This window comes from Trachemys scripta, chromosome 8 (assembly GCF_013100865.1).
Source record: "Trachemys scripta elegans isolate TJP31775 chromosome 8, CAS_Tse_1.0, whole genome shotgun sequence".
Lineage (NCBI taxonomy): Eukaryota > Metazoa > Chordata > Testudines > Emydidae > Trachemys > Trachemys scripta.
Window position 1 is genome coordinate 89974159 of NC_048305.1, and position 19824 is coordinate 89993982.

The following is a 19824-nucleotide window of genomic DNA, read 5'->3' on the forward strand; positions in this document are numbered from 1 at the left end:
AATAGATTAGAAAAAGAGGGAGGGAACCCGGGTGGTATTTGGGAGGAGGATTGCTGGGAAGGAAAAAGCCACAAAGAAAAGGTTAAAAAAATGACAGCCTTTTGCTTGGGCTGTCTACTGGGGTGGAATGGGAAGGTGTACGGAGCCTCCCCCCCCCCCCGCGTTCTTACACGTCTGGGTGAGGAGGATACGGAACATGGGGAGGAGGGTGGGGGGTACAGGGGCTGTAGTGGCACTCTGTTTTCCTGCAGCCATTCCTGAAGCTCCACCAGACGCCGAAGCATGTCTGTTTGCTCACGCAGCAGCCCCAGCATTGCATCCTGCCTCCTCTGATCTTCCTGCCGCCACCTCTCATCTCGAGTGTCTCTCCTCTCCTCACGTTGGTCCCTCCTCTCCTCACGTTCACTGGCTTCTTTCCTATACTTTGAAACCGTTTCCTTCCACTCATTCAGATGAGCTCTGTCACTGCGGCTGGATTCCATAATTTCTGAAAACATCTCGTCTCGCGTCTTCTTTTTACAACGCCTTATCTGTGATAGCCTTCGGGATGGAGGAAGGAGGCTTGAGGAATTTGCAACTGCTGTAGGGAGGGGAAAAAAGAGAGAATTGTTTAAAAAGATACATTTTGCAGAACAATGCTTATACTCTTTCACGGTGACCAACACTATTCACATTACATAGCACATGTGATTTCTGTGCAAGGTCGCATTTTGCCTCTTAATGCTGAGTGCCTGTGGCTTTGCTGCTAGAGATCACAGGTCCGGGCAACAGAATTCGGCTTGCATGCGGCCATGGTAAGCCATTGTCTTACAGCTTCTGCGTCCTCCTTTCCCACATACCAAGCATAGCCTGTAGAGTGCTGCAGTTTTTCTGTTAACATTCAGCAGCAGCAGAAAACAAACTAACCCCCCCCCCCTCCCGCCATGAATTCTCTGGGATGATCGCTGTACCCCTCCCCCCACCGCGTGGCTGGTATCAGGGAAGATCCCTGCAGGAACCAAACTAACCACCACCACCCGCCGCCGCCCCCTTCCCGGCATAAATTCTCTGGGATGATCACAGTACCCCTCCCCCCACCGCGTGGCTGGTAACAGGGAAGATCCCTGCTAGCCAAACGTGAAAAGCTCAGGGCCAATTTCCCATCTGCGCTTGGCTAACTGCAGGGAAGGATTTATTTTCCGCCACAGGCAAACAGCCCAGTAGGAACGGCCACCTCTGTCCCCTTAATTAAGTTCCCGTATTTCAACCAGGTTACCATGAGTGATATCACTCTCCTGAGGATTACACAACAAGATAAAGAACGGATGTTGCTTGAATGCCAGCAAACACCGGGACCATACGCTGCCAGGCTTTGTCAGGCAATGATACCAGATTACTTGCTGCAAGCATGGTGTGGTCAAGTGTCCTACCATGGAGGACGGAATAAGGATGCACTGCCCAGAAACCTTGTGGCAAGGCTTTTGGAGTACCTCCAGGAGAGCTTCATGGAGATGTCCCTGGAGGATTTCCGCTCCATCCCCAGACACGTTAACAGACTTTTCCAGTAGCTGAACTGACCGCGAATGCATCCCAAGTCCTCAGGGCAAAGTAATCATTAAAAACAGTTTGCTTTTAAAACAAGTTTTATATTTTAAAAGGTAAACTCACCTGAGGTCCCTTCCATGGGGTCAGGGTCTTGGATACTGGCTTGGGAGGGTACTTCAGTCAGGGTGAGAAAAAGATCCTGGCTGTTGGGGAGAACGGAGTGCTATGTGCTCTCTGCAAGCTCATCCTCCTCCTCCTCCTCCTCCTCTCCCCCATCGACAGAATCCTCAGGTGTAGCTGATGAGACTATCCCCGACCCGGAATCCACGATCACAGGTGGGGTAGTGGTGGCGGGCCCCCCTAGAATTGCATGCAGCTCGGCGTAGAAGCGGCATGTCCGCGGCTCTGACCCAGAGCGACCGTTTGCCTCCTTTGTTTTTTGATAGGCTTGTCTGAGCTCCTTGACTTTCATGCGGCACTGATCTGAGTCCCTATTGGGGCCTCTCTCCATCATGCCCTTGGAGATTTTTTCAAAAGTTTTGGCATTTCGTCTTTTAGAACGAAGTTCTGCAAGCACTGAATCCTCTCCCCATATAGCGATCAGATCCAGTACCTCCCGTACGGTCCATGCTGGTGCTCTTTTTCGATTATCGGCCTGCATGGTTACCTGTACTGATGAGCTATCTGTGGTCACCTGTGCTCTCCACGCTGGGCAAACAGGAAATGAAATTCAAATGTTCGCGGGGCTTTTCCTGTCTACCTGGCCAGTGCATCCGAGTTTAGATTGCTGTCCAGAGCGGTCACAATGATGCACTGTGGGATAGCTCCCGGAGGCCAATACCATCGAATTGCGGCCACACTATCCCTAATTCGAAATGTTAAAATCGATTTTGGCGCTACTCCGCTCGTCGGGGTGGAGTACAGAAATCGATTTAAAGGGCCCTTTATATCGAAATAAATAGCGTCGTTGTGTGGACGGTTGCAGGGTAAATTCAAATTAAAGCTGATAAATCCGAATTAAAGTCGTAGTGTAGACCAGGCCTTAGAGACAGAGAACATGAAGGGAACATTCTAAATCATGTAGATACAGCTGGCCCCTACCTTGCCTTTGAAATGACAAGGCTCTTCTCAGAAAAATTGTTAGAGGAATTATTTTAATCTGAAAAATTTTTCAATAAATGTTTCTTAAGAATTAATGCTTAGGGAATTTATTTATTAATCAGTCACACTAATGGATTAAAAATGTAAAAGGGAGACAAGTTATAAAAGCTAGAGACAGAAGAGACCTATTATCTTCTTGCCTATCCTCTTCAGAGCTTTGTGAATAACTGATTTTTTAGTTCTCTGGAGTTCTGCGAAGTGTTTGTTTTGGGTCAACCAGAAATTGAATTTTATCACAAACTGAGAGGTCTGAAATTTTTCATTTTGGCCATTAACCCTTTATTAACAACAGTGAATAAAAGCCGAAATTGAAAGGCTAAATACAAAAACCAAGGAGGAAGAGCTGACCTTATACCCAAGAGCCCGATAGCTAGGATACTAACCATCCAGGTTCAAATCCCCACTTTGGACAGGGACATCCCAGTTGAGTGCTCTAACCACTGGCCTATCTATAAGAGGAGGGGCACCTCCTTCTCCTCCTGTTTTGTAAATTTATTCAACTGGAAATTTGCTGAAATCAACACGAATTCATCAAATGTTTCAGCCTGAATTTGCATTTTTGGCAAAACAAGTTTCAGCCAAAAGTTTCACCCAATTGTGCATTTCATCCCCTGCCATCGCAGATCCTCACAGAATCTTCTTTTTCCCGTTTAGATTTAAGGAACGCCGGGGATGGGGCTTCTGCCATTGCCAGAGATTTTTCCAGTGTAAGGTCACTATTTTTCTTCCCACATCTACTTCATCCCATTTTAATACACTGAAAGTTTTGCATTGAGTAAAACTTTCAGGATTAAACCTCTTGTTATTTCAATGGGTATATTAAATTCAGGCATTTAAGAATAGCTAAGAATAGAGGGGAAAAAAAATCTTCTTACCACATCTCTAAAGCCACCTACACATCCCCTATTACACATTGGTAATGATCAAAGCAGAACTAAAGAGACTGTCTACCGACTCATCTATAGAGTCTATCAGAGGCTCAGTCTTCATCAACAGAGAGAGAATAAAATATCCAAAGGCCATTCTTCAGTTCCATATACAATTCTGCCAACCATGCACAGCATGTTTTTTGAATGCTTCTGGAAAGGCTTCAATGTTTTATTAGCAGGGTCACATGATGCCACAATCTATTTTTACTTTCAGGTGATATAAAAGCTGGAGGTGAGACTATTTATGAACAAGCGGGTTTTCAATTATTATAATGGAAAGAGTGGTGTATGGTGGTAGGGGGGATGGGGTGAAGACACTCAGAAGAAACGGAATATGAGAACATTACACTGAATGGAACATGGTTAAAGTAATTAAATATTTATGTATAGAAAGCATAAAATGTATAGGAATTGTGTGATATTAGATGTAATGTTCAAAGTTGTTTTAGGGAAATCACAAAACTGAACACCACATTTATACATGAATGGCATGCTTTAACTGCATGCATGTGTATTATTTATTGACCAGCTTAGCAGTGTGCATGCTTAATGAGTTCACATCCTGCTTCTACAGATCATAATTTTGAAGGTTCCTGGTCAGGATACCAAATCCTAAATCTGCCTGCTTGACAGCTGCAAATGGGTGTGGGAGAAAAAGATGTGAAATGCTGCCTTGATGCAATCACACGATGTTTAAATGACTTCCATATTCCCTCTGAACAGGATGCTGCTCTTCCTTAATTCAGCCTATTTCAAACTGTGCTCAAACACATTCTCAACACATCCCACGCTTGATGAAGCTTAATTCTCAAGTTAATGTTTTAAGTTCCCTACAGCATGTCGGTGTAGGACTTTTAAGAGTATTTCTCTCAATAACTCATCTACAAAAAGAGTTGCCCTTAATAGCAATAATTTTTCTGACTGCCGTGGGCCTAAACAGTAATAATCTCTGATTATTTTTTTAAAATTGTCAAATGTTATCCTTTGCAAGATGGCTTTTTCTTCAGAAAAAACACCATGCCACCGAAGGCTTTATCAGAAGTCTGAACAGCCACTTTGCTGAGGATAATGGAAACCAGCAGTTACTGAGCATAAAATGGATCTGGGATAAATTGCAAAATGAAAAAAAACAGAGCAATCTTTGAAACATTTAGAGGTTTATAGCAGATGTTTGTTCACATTTTCCCTGCTCCCCTTACATTGTTCCTATTAATTTGAGGTTTAAAAGAGAGGCAAAAAACCAACAACCCTCAAAGCATCTCCCAGTTGCTCACCACCTCAGACTGTACTTCTATTAAGAAAAGAATGTAAATCCCGAAGTGTCAGAGCTTTTTAGAAATTGTGTCACATTTAGTTTGCTGCTGCTTCTTTCCTTCCCATCAGTTAGTTTGGACTCTGGTCAATCTGAAGGGCGTTTCTGTCAAGTTGTGTGTATTGTTTAGAGAGACCTCTGTAGAGAACTTAAACCCTAAGTTCCAGGTCCAGCACATTTTGCCAATCTTGGGAGTGAAGGAAATTGACCGAGTTGGGACTGTCACATATCACTAAAACCCATTTTTCTCCCACTCCCATCATTCAAGACCTCCAACCCCTATTTATTCTTACCGCTAGGAGGGAATGCCCTGTAGCTTTCTTCCCTTTCCTCTGCTCTATTTGGTGCAATGCCCTCTGCCCTGAATCTTTGAGATGTACCAGCTGGCTGCTCTCCCACATCTTTTATGTTCAGGGAGCCACCAGGGAAAGCCATTGATCCTTCACCCCTATGGGCCTTCTGCAGTCAGGCCATGGCTTCAAGTCTTGTTCTCCCAAAGATCAGTGGAAGAAGAAAGCTGGCTGTCTTCTCCCACTGTAATGGTCTTAACTAAGCCACAAGGCCTGGTAGCACCATAGCAATCTTGGAATTGGGGGCTTATAATTCTATTGAGTGAGTGTAAGGGAGGCCTAAATGTTCACTAGGCCTTATGGAGCAATACCTTTCTTTACGGCTTAGAGGAAAAGCTCTCTTCCCCACTAGGGAGGTCAGGATATTTCCTAGCCCCTGCCAAGAAGGGCCTTGAGATAAGGGAATAGGGAGACAAGTGACCTCGTCTAGCAGCCTCACCCCTCCAAAAAAAAGAAAAGGTAGGAGAGCATTTAGATAGTGCTCAGGCCCCTAGAAAACCCAGGGAAGGCTCAACAAACCCAAGAGGTAGTTGGGAAGAGGGGGAGGCCATTGAGTAGATGATAGAGGGGCACCAGGGTCTATTTGGGAAATGGAAAGAGTGTCGGAATGTCCCCTTGCTTTGCAACCAGCCTTAAACTTAAAACCTCCAAATGAACACACAGGACCGTGGGTTAGTTAACTGTATCCAGGGAGGTTTCACACAACTCTAGTGAGAAGCTCTAGCATTTGACAACACTATGGATATCAGGACCTTTATGAAATAATCAAATCAACTCAAGCCTTAAAAGATAAGGCTGAACATGTTTAAAAAAGGGGGCGGGGGCTTTAGTTCTCTCTCTGGTACCAGGTACACACTCCTGACACACATGCCCTAACTGTACAAAATTAATCAGTGAGGGCAGAAAGAACCTGAGCATCTAAAACATATGAGGAGTTACAGTTCTGATCTGACATGCATCTGACGAAGTGAGTATTCACCCACGAATGCGTATGCTCCAATACTCCTGTTAGTCTATAAGATGCCACAGGACTTTGTCGCTTTTTACAGATCCAGACTAACACGGCTAACCCTCTGATACTTGAGTTCTGATCAGGCAAGCTACTGCAAAAAAAGGTGTGTTTGAAAATTACACGACTTAGTGTCATGAATTTTATACAGAGGAGCTAAAGGAAAGAAAGGAAAAAACCCAGCCTGAACTACAAAGATTCATACTTAAATTCCCTGGAGTTCAGATTTCATACATTAGCCCTTTACAGGCCTGGGGACAGACAGAAAGTTGGGACATGGGTCTGCATCTGTATTTCCCCCAAAGATTTCTGGATCTGGATATTTGTGCCCTTTTATAGGCTACAAGTGAATACAAATATTACTTACTTTGGTAACACGACCCATTTTGATACTTGTCTGCTACTTTCCATAGAGCAGTGTTTGACCCCTGGGGGTCTGCGAGGGTACTCCAGGGGCCCGCTCATCAACTCCTTCCACTCCCTCAACTCCTCCTGCAGGCTGGGGAACAGCTGTTCAGTGGCAGGACGGAGGCACTGGGAAGGAGGGGGAGGAGCAGGTATGGGGCGCGCTCGGTGGAGGGGCCGGAATCATGTCTGCAGTGCTGGCCCACTGATCAACTACTCCCCCTCCCTCCCAGTGCCTCCTGCAGGCTGGGGAACAGCTGTACAGCAGCGTGCAGGAGGCGCTGGGAGGAGTGGGGGGAGGAGCAGGGAGGGAGAGGAAAGAGGCAAGGAAGAGACGGGGCAGGGGTGAGGCCTTGGGGGAAAGGGTGGAGTGGGGGCAGGGCCTTGGGAGTCCAGAAATTTTTTAAAATTAAAATGGGGGTCCTCGGGTTGCTAAAAGTATGAGAACCGCTGTCAGAGAGTATTAGCCAGTGAAACCTGAACTGGATTCAAATCCAGAGGACACCCCACCCCTTCTGAGTTTCCTAAATTTTTGGAAACAAATTTGTTATCTTCTGCCATTCTTCACTGGGAACATTCATAGAGCAATCACACAGATTGTTTTCGGCAATTGCACTGAAATCCATACCTTGACAGTACTGCAGTTAAACATCTACTAAAAAGGATCAATGAATTGGTCTAGAATTTCTTAATCACTCAAGTTAAACAATCTTTCTAGCCACAGCATGCACTGCAGCAAAAGGGATTATGTGCACATCAACATTGAAAATGTTCCTTAATGAGGAATACACAAAGCTGTCACAATAAGAAGCCACAAATGAGATTTAATGAGCAAAATAGTGGTGGTTTTGCAAAACTAGAATGTGATCATATAAGTGATTACGTGTTCATTTCAGCCTTTTAGTTCCACATGCATGTACATGGTGTGTGCGTTGTGTATTTTAGAGATCATTGTGCATGCCACTTTCAGTACAAAAAAAATATATGTGCATTCCACCAGCAGTGAGGGTACATGAACTGCATGCCTGGAGCCTACAGCAAGAACACCGCACACTGCATTTGTATTTCTCAGATGGAACTTCACTGAATGGCCATATGTGCTTCAGTAAGTAAAATGTCGGTCAAAGAGGGTTCCAGATTCTGATCTCACATTAGTTTAAATCTGGAGTAACACCATTGGAAGCAAGTCAGTTTACATCAGTAAATTAGACCAGAATTTACAGACAGGAGCTTTGATTCAGGAAAACATGCCAACATGCTTAAGTGCATTCCCATGTTTGGGCCAGGATCCCTATTATTCCAGGTTTGTAGATAATAGGCAAAATTTACTGCTGCTGCAAATTGGCGCAATTCTGTTGAGTTCAGTAGAGTTGTGCCAACTTATATCAATAGAAAAAACTTTGTGATGCATTTGGTTCCTGCTCCCTTTCTTTTTTTCTAAATACATTAGTTTAAAATGGGAATTTATTATAATAGCTGTTCTTAGCATCTGTGAAACACATTCAAATTAAAAGAAATGCCATCCTGATAATATTGTGAGGCTTTAAATGTATACTCAAGCCAGGGCAGCCTTTCCTATTCCTAGCATTAAACAAAAATCAGTCAGTGATTGAACATCAGTAAAATTAAACATGTAATCATAAAGGAAATAGGGGCATATGCTCAATAGATTACTAAGCAAACTGGGTGAAATGGAATGCCACTATATCATGTGTGATTAATATATTCAGCTAACAAAAACAAAATTTCAGATCAGCAATGTGGTTTGGTTGCTGTTACTCCATTTGTTGAAATTCAGATATATTGGTCTAATAAAATGAAAGACTGCAAAAAGATTTGAAAGACGTACTGCAGAGAAATAGAAAGATTTTCAGGCAGCATAATCTTAAAGATAGAAATGATGGCTGAAGTTATTTTGTTTTTATTCCTGGATCTGTATGATTAGAGTATAGTGGCACTTTACCAACTCTCATGCTCTATGAGCCCTGCACTCATGAAATTGCTCCCTTATATTTCACCCTATGCTAATAGGGATTATTTTGCAAAAATAATTCATCTTATATTACTAATAGGAGTTCATTACAGAATCTGCTATTAAATCTTAGCTGAGAGGTAGGACAAAACTAGCAATTTCCAAAGGCACACAAGGGAGTTAGTTGAATATCAATTTCCACTGACTTTCAAAGAGAGTTGGACACTTAGCTGCCATTGTGCCTTTCAAAATGTTCCCGTAAATAATTAAAACTAATCTGCAGTTATCAAAATAAATGAACCAAATGTGTTTTGGAGATGCATTATGCTTGCTTTTCTACGTTTATTTAATATTTTACATTGGAGAGTAGGAATCCCAGATATTAGTGCGAAATAGCAAGATACAGCTTAAGTCAAACTAGAGCTCTGTACTACTACTCTACACCTACTATTGTACATGTCCTGTTTTTATACACATCCACTTTTTAAATATCCACCTTTACCTGACTCTTTATACTTTTCACATGATAAAAATAAATAGGAAAAAATAATTATTTTAAGCACTAACATATTCAAAGTGACTTTAAAATTGAAAACATACAAAAGAAATTTGAGAGCCTTGAAACTCGGCAGAGAAACCCAAACCCTAAAGTTTGTATCCAAATCAGACATGCCCAAAAGCAGAGTTCTGGTTGGGCCCAACTATCAAACAAAATGGTCCTTATAAGCCTGCATATACTTTGGTATCTGCACCATTGTTAAGCATTGCTATACATTTAGCTTTCCTGTATGCACAGCACCACCACTGAAAATCCTGAACAAATTTTTTTATAGTGTTACAAGACTCCAACTGACTGGCAATATGAGGAATCCCAAAAAATGTCCTCTTCTAAAAATGGTACTTCTTTTAATGACAACAAAACACAGGAAACCGCCTCATTTTCCTAAGCGTTCATAAGTCGGCAAGAATGTTTGTAGGTAGCAGGCATTTTCGTGTCCCACTATTTAAAAATGAGGTAGTTTGTGATTTTGCTCACATTATACAAAATGTATCTCTCTCGACAATAGACTAAGGCAAATGCAAAATAGAGTTTTCATTTCTCTCTTTATCTCTTCGCTGCAGATGTGTTCAAGTATTAGGATCAATAGCAGGGGTGCTGGAACAATTTTTATAATGGGTGTGCTGACGGTGGAAACCATGGAAATCATGTACTTGGTGTTTGTTATTACTACTTCAAGCCAATGGTTGCAGCAGCACCCCCAACACCCCTAGTTCCAGCACCCCTAATCAATAGGGAATTTACTGTGAAGATCAAATGCTTTGCATTTGGAAATTACTCCCTCTGAAATGCCATTTTACTAGAGCATCTGACAGGAGGAAATGAGCTGTTTTTCCTTCCTTCTTTGACTTCATGCTAGGCTTACAGGGCCCCTTGTCTTGTTACACAAATACATATTGATAGGCACAGCAAATCTTTAATTAAAAATTGTACACATTTTACACCACGATCGTCCTTCACATGGTTCTACAGCTGTAGAACCTGGAATAGGTTGCCAGGGAGGCAGATAATGGTGCAGAGATGAAATTCAAAGACAGAAACAAGACCAAATTATTCTGTCTGGCTTTCAGATTGAGTTGGCCAGAGTGTTGAAATGACATGGGAAGTCCTGTATCTGGCTTTTCACCTAGTCCATGAAAGGGCAACATTTTCAAGAGGGGCCACTAATTTTAGGGATGCCAATTTATGGGCATCTAATTTAAGATAGCACTTCTGAAGATCAGGTCCAGGGTAAGCCCCACAATGCCAGCTGAAATTGATGGGAGCCAATAATGCTCAGAACATCTGAAAAAAACTCAAGTCAGGAATATTAAAATGGGGGAATTCAGCGGTCATTTAAAAAAAAATAGCTGTAAGCCTTCAGGAAGCTAGTCTTGGGGCTTGTCTATACTTACCGCGCTGGTTCGGCGGCAGGCAATCGAACTTCTGGGTTCGATTTATCGCGTCTAGTCTGGACGCGATAAATCGAACTCAGAAGTGCTCCCCGTCGACTCCGGTAATCCTGCTCGCCGCGAGGAGTACGCGGAGTCGACGGGGGAGCCTGCCTGCCGGGTCTGGACGGGGGTAAGTTCGAACTAAGGTATGTCGACTTCAGCTACGTTATTCACGTAGCTGAAGTTGCGTACCTTAGTTCGATTTGGGGGTTTAGTGTAGACCAAGCCTTGGAAAGGGTAAAGGCACTGGTCTGGGACTCAGGCAATCATAGGTCAATTCCCAACTCTGCCTCAAGCTTCCGGTATAATCTTGAGCCTCAGTTCCCCAATGATGAAATGGTAATAAAACTGTACTACTTCACAACAGGAGTATTGAGAGACTAGATTCATCAAAGTATTTTAGCTACTCAGATACTATGGTGCTGAATGCTATTATAAAGAATCTAGATCCCCCCAAAGGCATTTTACCAGTCATACTGTTTCAATCTTATTTGGCTGTGAATAGAATCAAGTCTAGTCTAGGCCAGCCTCAGTTATAGTTATATTTTTATATTGTGTTTTGACATAGTTTTGAGCTATGTCTTTATATATATATATATATATATATATATATATATATAAAGACATAGCTCAAAACTGGACAATCAAGTCCATTACCCAGCCTCTAACAGTAGCCAACCCCTCAGGCTTTAGAAGGGCACAAAGCCTTTAAAATGGAAGATTGGTGGTTAAAATTAACAACATGTGACATGCTGTACAAAAGGACAGCAAATAAAGATATGGTAACAGACCATTTTGGCTGGAGAAGAGAATACACTACAAGAGAGATACTATCCATTTGGACTATATACTGTCAGCTGCATTATCAATGCACAATGCTGTCTTGCCTGAAGGACAAACAATGGATTTTGCTGCATTACGCTTGCTTCTGTCACCATATCTGTTCTTTAGGTGCAATGCATACTGAAGAGATTTTGCTGTTTTAATATTTTGGGGTTTAAAATCATTAAATCATCAACCTAGGTATATAAATTGCAGCATGTTGGCACAAATACTGAATTTAACCAGCAAGAGATGTACCTTTCCTGAACTGCCAGTCCCAGATCCATTTTTGACCCACTCTTTGACACTTTTTAACAGTCAGTAAGATTTATTATTTTACATTCACCTATCTGAACAACTATGATAAATGTCAAGCTAGCTGCAGAATTAACAGTGTTTGAATTGGAGATGAATTTCTCCACCTGTCCTGGAAGTTATCCCCTGTTCTCTGATGAACCCATACCTGCCAGGACTTACTTTAATCCCTACCTCATGAAGGTTCTTTCAAAGCCTTTGAAATATAACAATAAATGTAATGTTTTGCTGGGGAGAAGATAACCCTCAAGCAGGGGTGGGTGAACTACAGCCCGGGGGCCACATCCGGCCCTTCAGACATTTTAATCTGGCCCTCGAGCTGTCACCAGGGAGCAGGGGCCAGGGTTTGCTCTGCTCCATGTGTGCCATGGCTCCGCACGGCTCCCAGAAGCAGCGGCATGTCCCCCCACCAGCTCCTACGCATAGGGGCAGCAAAGGGGCTAGCATGCTGCCCCCATCCCAAGCGCCACCCGTGCAGCTCTGATTGGCTGGGAACCCCAGAAATGGGAGCTGCAGGGGCGGTGCCCGCAGACAGGGCAGTGCACAGAGCTGCCTGGCCATTCCTCTGCATAGGAGCTGGAGGAGGGAGATGCCACTGCTTTCAGGAGCTGCTTGAGGTAAGCGCCACCCGGAGCCTGCACCACTGACCCCCTCCTGCACCCTAACCCCTGCCCTAGCCCTGAACTCCCTCCTGCCTTCTGAGCCCCTTGATCCCAGCCCAGAGCACCATCCTGCACCCCAATTTCTCATCCCCAGCCTCACCCCAGAGCCTGCACCCCCCCCCCCCACACACCCCACACCTGCTGCCCCGAGCCCCCTCCCACACCCTGAACTCCTCATTTCTGGTGCCACACCAGAACCCTCACCCCCTCCTGCACCCCAACCCCCAATTTTGTGAGCATTCATGGCCCGCCATACAATTTCCATACTCAGATGTGGCCCTCGGACCAAAAAGTTTGCCCACCCCTGCCCTAGGCCCACCAGGAAGATTTTATGCACATAGACTAAAAAACTATAAGTGGCAGAAGAAGCGTAACAGTCACAAAACACAAGGCCAAATGTTTTCCGAAGTTCTCATTAATTTTGTGTGACCACCTTGCCCAGGATCTCCAGAAGTGCTGGGGATTAGCTGCTTCCAATGAAGTGAAGTTGCAGATGGGCAACACTTAGAAAAATCAGAGCCTCAGTTGTGTATCCTGACAGGGCCTGTGGGTGTCTCAGGATTTAAAAACCTATCTGAGGGTTCTTTATGACCCTGTAGCCAAATAATCCATTCACCCCCCGCAGCCACGAGTTACATGCACTACACTATCCTTGCAGTGAAGGCTAATGGGGTGTGTACGTGCATGGGGGCTGGAGAGAAGAGTGGAAATGAGGATCCAAACAGAACTGCCCCATCCCACATCAAAAGAAGCTCACATTCTCTGCCTCTGTGTTCCCCTACCATAGTAGGTTGACTCTCTGCCAAGCTACTAGTCTAGCTAGACGGGTCAATACTTTGATTTGGAGAGGAACAGAAAACAACAGTGAAAGGATTCAACTATGCATAGAAGAGAGGACCCAGAAGTTGGCTTTGCCTTTCCTTACAAGCTATGGGGAAAATCAGTTTACTTCACTTGGGTAACCCCCAGAAGCAGAATTATTTTATTCAGGGAAATTTATGTTATTTCCCCAAGACTGTATATAGTTGGGCCTGATCCAGAATATTGTAACTAGCCATCCCTTCACACCAAATTCCTGGCTCAAGCCTAGTGCATCTTGATATCAGACCCACTCAGAACATCCCCAGAGATGGGGATGCTCTGATTCAAATCAGAGAATAATTAATCTCTAGATTAAATAAACTTGTTTGTCTGGTTGTTGGAGACCAACCTGGATATATTTTGTTGAACACATTTGACCCTAGGGATGCAATGACAAAAAAAGCCATACCATACAAACTTGAAATGTAGGTATGTATCTACCTGCAAATGCAGCATTTTCATTGAATGGAACAGAAAAAAAAAATACATCTCTTAACCATACCTTCCAAAAGAATAGAAGATGGACCAAATTATCCATTGCAGACGATGGTTAGTTATTAATTTGGATAGTGACTGATCAAACCATTTGTGAAACAACATAGACCAGTAAAAATGTTAATATTGTTTACAAGGCTGTTTTAAACAGCCAGTACATCTACAAAAACCCAACAGTAGTTTAGAGAGGTTGCACAGATTCAATGCCACATTAACAAGAAACAAAGATTTTGCTTGGAATGCATAACCCTAGAAGTATAGTGTGATTCTCTAAAATCTTTGTTGAAGACCTAGGGGTAACATACACTATTCTGTATCAACAGTAAGGTGCCAAAATACAGATATAATAGTTGTGAACAGAACTGTTTTTCAACACTGTTTTTATTTTGAATGAGCATGAAACAAATTCCGGATATAGATCCACTTCCAAACGTTCCCATAATCAAGGGGTGAAGGATCTTTTAGTTTGTTTGAGGCTACATTCGGCACTCTGTGTTTTGTTAGTATACAACATTACTATTAAATATGTAATTATGAAATGTTAGTGACTGATACTGCAGCTCCTATCAATTGTGCACTAGCAAACTAGAAAAATTCCCTTTATATCTTACTATGCATAACTAAAAGTGTTCCAATTAGCAATATTATCCAGCCTATTTGTGAAACCAAAGTATTTGACTAGTTACCATCAGCCAAGAAAAATCGAGAGAACCATTGCTTGTGCATACACAATTGTCTGCTATTGGTCACCATTACTGATTCAGTCCTTACACCTTTCCTGGTAACTTTTCCTACTATGGCCTGAACTTGTTGCATCAATTAGCACCCCAAACCTACCAGTAGCTTTGCTCAGAAAACTACAAAAGACAAAAAAAATGCACATAAAAACACTTCCATATAAGAGCCCTTAGGATTGCTAGTATTGAGGAATTCATGTATGGAACAATAAAGCATCAATATCTAAGAATATAGTGAAAGCATCATTCTTGCTTCTCCTCTTGGTAACCAAAGGGAGACTTTACTAACCACTGTCAATTACCTGCAGTCCTGACAGTAAGAGAGTCTGGTCCTGCAAGTGCTGCAACACATTGAAGTCAACGGAACAATGGACTTGCAATACTGGATCTATCCATCTATTCTAGTTATCTTATTTCTGACAGTGGCCAGTGCCAGATGCCTCAGGAAAGTGCAAGAAACTCTGTAGTAGACAATTATGGAATAACATGTTCAGAGGGGAAGTTTTTCCCCTAACTCCCTGCAGATCAGGGAATAAACCAGCCCCTAAGAATGAAGTTTTCTATCTCTTATAAAAAAAAGTTATCTAGTCTAATGTAACTGTGGATGTGTTCATTGTTCATATAAATGCCTAATCCTTCTGGAACCCTACTGAGCTATTAGCTTCAATAATATCTTGTGGCAGAGAATTCCACCGGTTAATTATGTTTTGTATAAAGATACTTCCTTCTATCAGTTTTTAATTCACTGCCTTTCAATTATATTGAATGTTTCCTTGTTCTTGTATTATGAAAAAAGGGAGCACACAATTTACCTCTGTTATGCCATCCAATCAGATTATTTGAGTAAGGCTTACAGGATCAGGCCCAGAGTTACTTAGCAACTCAGTGTGAAGATCCAAATCGCTATAACAAGCCATTATACCAAAGACTGTTGAAAAGGTGGAATTTCATACCTGGTTTTTAAGTGATTTGAATACAATTTGTGTAGTTGTGTCGCATGATACAATTTTGTTACAGGTGTGTTCTCTCTCAACATTTTAAAACTACAGGAGATTACATGCTCTTTGAAAAAGGGACTGTCCTTTCCTACATGTTTGTACAGTGCCTGGTTGGCCTCCAGTAGGCACTAAGGCAATATACAAGTTAAACAATATAGTATGCACTTCTTAACTGTCAGGGTGGTTAAGCACTGGAATAAATTGCCTAAGGAGGTTCTGGAATCTCCATCACTGGAGATTTTTAAGAGCAGGTTAGACAAACACCTATCACAGATGGTCTAGGTAATACTTAGTCCTGCCATGAGTGCAGGGGGACTGGACTAGATGACCTCTCGAGGTCCCTTCCAGTCCTATGATTAATTATTGTGAAATTCAAGACTGATTTACTTCTGTATGCAGTGTAGTTGTAGCCATGTAGGTCCCAGGGTATTAAAGACACAAGGTGGGTGAGGTAATATCTTATATTGGAACTTCTGTGGGTGAGCAAGACAAGCTTTTGAGCCACATAGAGCTCTTCTTCAGTCCGATTTACTTCTTTTAGCCTAGATATTCTATGGCATATATTCAGAATCCACTGTTCTCTGAAGGCAGCTGCCATGTTGGGATTTTATTGGCTGCTTTTTAAGATGCTCATTATGATTTTTAAGCATACTGTGAAATATAGGTGCCTTTCCTTGGGTATTTTTAGATATAGCAAATATACCCTATTACATGTCAGGCACACACACAACAATTTAATAAATATGATTAAAAATATATATAAATACAACTTTTGCCTGTTTAAAATAAATCCAGCAAGACACCCACTCAAGAGTCAGAAGAGGTGTCTTACACTGTGCCAAAAAAGGTCAATAGAATTAGGTTCTATCTTACTGGCAGAGGAAAACATTACAGAGCCCAGGAACATCCATCAAGAATATTAGGCTCCCAGATGTTTAAATCTAGGGGCTATTAGCTAGAGGTGACCCACATACATTCTCCGCCCCTTTCCCACTTTGGATAATGAAAATAGATTAGTAAATTTCACTTTTCTTTCTAGTTAACTTCTCTTTCAGGTTCTCAGACACTAGCACAGTATCTCAATGTCAGGGTGGCAAACACTGCAGAGGACTTAAGAGAACTTTTAAAAAGTTGTAGTTTAAGGAAACAGCGTGGTTGTAGGTTTTTATAATAGCTTATTTTTATAAAACCTAAATTTCAGGTCAAGTTTCACTGGAGAGTGACACTTTAAGAATGTTCTGGTACCAAAGACATGAGTCTTTGCAAAATGATAGTCTTCACAATTAGGATGTTGATTGTATTGTTGTTATAGTCCTTAAACAGAACTCTTGTTTTAAACTATTAAAAATTAATCAAACTTGTTAATGATTGTATCCACTAATTCTATTGTCTTGCTTCCTTTCTAGACTCCCTGAAGCATTAAGGTAATTGAAAAACACAGTAAGCAATTTCATAAGGAGTCACAAACATCCAACCTGTAATTTTTAATTTCTTTTTTTTTAAATGCAGAAATGTTTTATAAAATGTTATTTTCTTCTCTCAATAAAGTCAACAAGAGGCCATTAATATTTACAGTGTCATTTCTCTTTTCTCTGTAAGGCACAAGGTAAGCAACCTGTGTAGGATGCATCTTTTAAATTGACATTAATGCTGTCCATAAAGCTCAATACAGGCCTTCGTTTAATTCCTCACTTTAGTTTAGGCAGCACTTTGATAAGCTTATCAGAATGGACCGAACTGACAGTCCGATGACACAGTGGACTACACTGCCAGGGGAATCAAAGGGTTACATTAGTGTATCATCTCCAGAGAACACACTTTAACCATATAATTCACTAGACAAATAGCCAGGGGGAAAAGACAATCATGAGATTTGCTAAACAGTACAAGGAAAGTAGTAAAACTGAACAACTTCTATTTATTCCTATGAATTCTTCTTGAAATTAAGCCACACTTTTGTGAAATACATATGTTGTAAACAGCAAATGATCTAAATTTACATGTTTTTTTCAATCCTGCAACAGCCTAAGTGTCTCGCTACCAAACACACACACTCTCCCCCCCATGCAAAAACCCAAACAAAAAACCCAACGACCCATAGATGAATTAGAGGTAAAGGAAAGGATTTGAGCCTCAGGCCATTAAAGACTGTGTTTTTGAAAATTATACCTGATACTAGTTTATATCTATATTTTAAAGTTAAAGAATCAGACAGCAATAGCCTTAATTCTTTTAATAGCTAAATACCCCCCCAAAAAAGTTATGGAACAAAATAATTACTATGTGGAAATCGATATGCACTATAGGATCCAATTTCTGTAAATTTCAAAGTAAATATTTAAAAATCAATCCTCAAGATCTTTGTTCAATATGCAAGATAACTACATAACTATTTTCAGAGTTGATAGGAGTACCATAGCAGATTGTAATCTTTATAGCTAAACCTATTCTAGATTCAAAATCCTGCCTGTCATCCTTAGAGAGGCCAGTATTTTTACACTATTGTATGGTGTGAAAACCCGAAGAACTGCAGTCTCAGTACAGCTGCCGATATATGTCCTGATCAATTACTGTATTGTAGGTGGTCCGTTCCTATCTTTATCCAAGGGACTGTAAAATGATTAAGAAGAATCTGATTTTAATGACCATGAAGTATCTACTCTATTGTTTTATAGTTCCTTTTCCTAGTATCTTGCTCAATAAAGCATAAAAACAGCTTTATATATGGTTGAGTAAAAAACGACAGGTTGAAATATGTTCAAGAAACAACAGGAGGCTTTTGCCATATATGCCCAGATTTGCATCCTTACGACATTCCTATAAGTATCTTATGTCTCCCAGCAGGCCACATTTCCTTTGCAGCCCTTTCATTTCTTTCCGAGGCTCAAATACATAAATAAAAAATAATTTTAAACATTTTTAAAAGCCTGCATCTTCAATCCAGAGACACTTCATGGCAAATATCACCTTGGGTTCAAATGCATTTGGTCCCCCTCAAACAATTGAGCTGCATACCCTTAAAATTAGATTGTGGGCAAACAAAATTCTATCCCGATAAATTTTAAAGAAAACCGACAGAATCTGGCCTGGGCAACATTTTCAATGACCAGCCTTGTGCCAATGTCAAATTCAGAAAGTGAATTTCCATGTAAGTGATCAATTAACACTTAATCAAATGAGCTTTAATGCAAAATACCCCATATTCACATTTATTTTGTGATCAGGACATTTCTACACTACTATGAACCATTGTGAATGCTTCTGTTTTATCACCCTGAGAGGATCAGATTAAATAGAAATGTGCATATCTTGAACACCACACACGGTACTGAGGATTTGACTGCAATAATCTAAACATGCTGCATATTATATCATCATTTGCAACATGCCAGTTCTGAAAAAGCTTCCAGACGGTTTTTAGGAGAAACATACAAGTCCTTCACACACACACAGCACATTTTCCTGCCCCCTCCATTAATGTGTTTAAAACTCTAGGAATACTGCAAGACATACTCAGAAAATAACCTACCTTCCATCATGGTGGCAGAATTGCATTCCTCAATTTCCAAGAAGCCTGAAAAAATACAGGAAAATTCAATTCCAGTTACCAGATGCTTAATGCAAGTCCTTAAAATAAATGCTTTAGATCCCTGATTTGTACATCCGCCAGAGCAAAATGAAAAAGAATGCTAAGGCGAAAAACAGGCCATGGATGCTGCTGTATCCATATCACCTACAGTATCACAGAAGGATGCTGAAAGAGAAAGGGAGAGAAAGAGAGCTTGGCTCACACGCCTGCCAGCGTCTCAGCCAATCCCTCCTGCTCTGTACCTCGTCACATGGTAGCTTGCTTGCATCTCCTGACACAATACCCCTCGAGAACACAAGAACCCATTTCCCATTTTCCCCCCACTTTCACCAAACGCATAACCCCTTTTCGTACCTTGTGACGCACTTCCCCTCTTTATAATCCTATTGCAGCAGCTGAGTGAACAAGATTAATTATCAGCCACTGTCAGATTAAGAGAGGGCTCTGCCGTGAAATGTGCACATAAACAGGACTGCAAAAAAAAAAAAAAAAAAAAAAATCAAGTCTGAATAAATAATCAGATTTTACTAGCATTGTATGTCTCCCTCCATTCAGTGCAATTCCATTCTAATAATATCAGTGCATTCAGAATGTCAGTTTCTGTATATCTCTGAAACAGATCTGTGTAGCTTTGCTTCACATTAGTGTCTGCTGATCCCTCTTCTCTCTCTCTCAGCTATTCAAGAGAAAA

The 19824-nt window shown here is 41.5% G+C and overlaps 1 protein-coding gene across 8 annotated transcripts in view; it reads right to left on the reverse strand.

The window, feature by feature from the left end:
• Nucleotides 1-19548, reverse strand: part of SGIP1 (SH3GL interacting endocytic adaptor 1) — a 178642-nt gene extending 159094 nt beyond the window's left edge. The window contains exons 1-2 of one of the 8 annotated variants that reach the window (XM_034779206.1): nucleotides 19488-19548; nucleotides 19074-19118 (exon numbers count right to left, since the gene is read on the reverse strand). In XM_034779206.1, the coding sequence (XP_034635097.1) occupies nucleotides 19074-19083 (10 nt within the window). In that variant the 5' untranslated portion in view covers nucleotides 19084-19118; nucleotides 19488-19548. Of the gene's footprint in view, nucleotides 1-19073; nucleotides 19366-19487 lie in introns of those variants that run through there. The other 7 variants (XM_034779208.1, XM_034779209.1, XM_034779207.1 and 4 more) reach the window with 7 other exon arrangements.
• Between the last annotated feature and the right edge of the window lie 276 nt (nucleotides 19549-19824).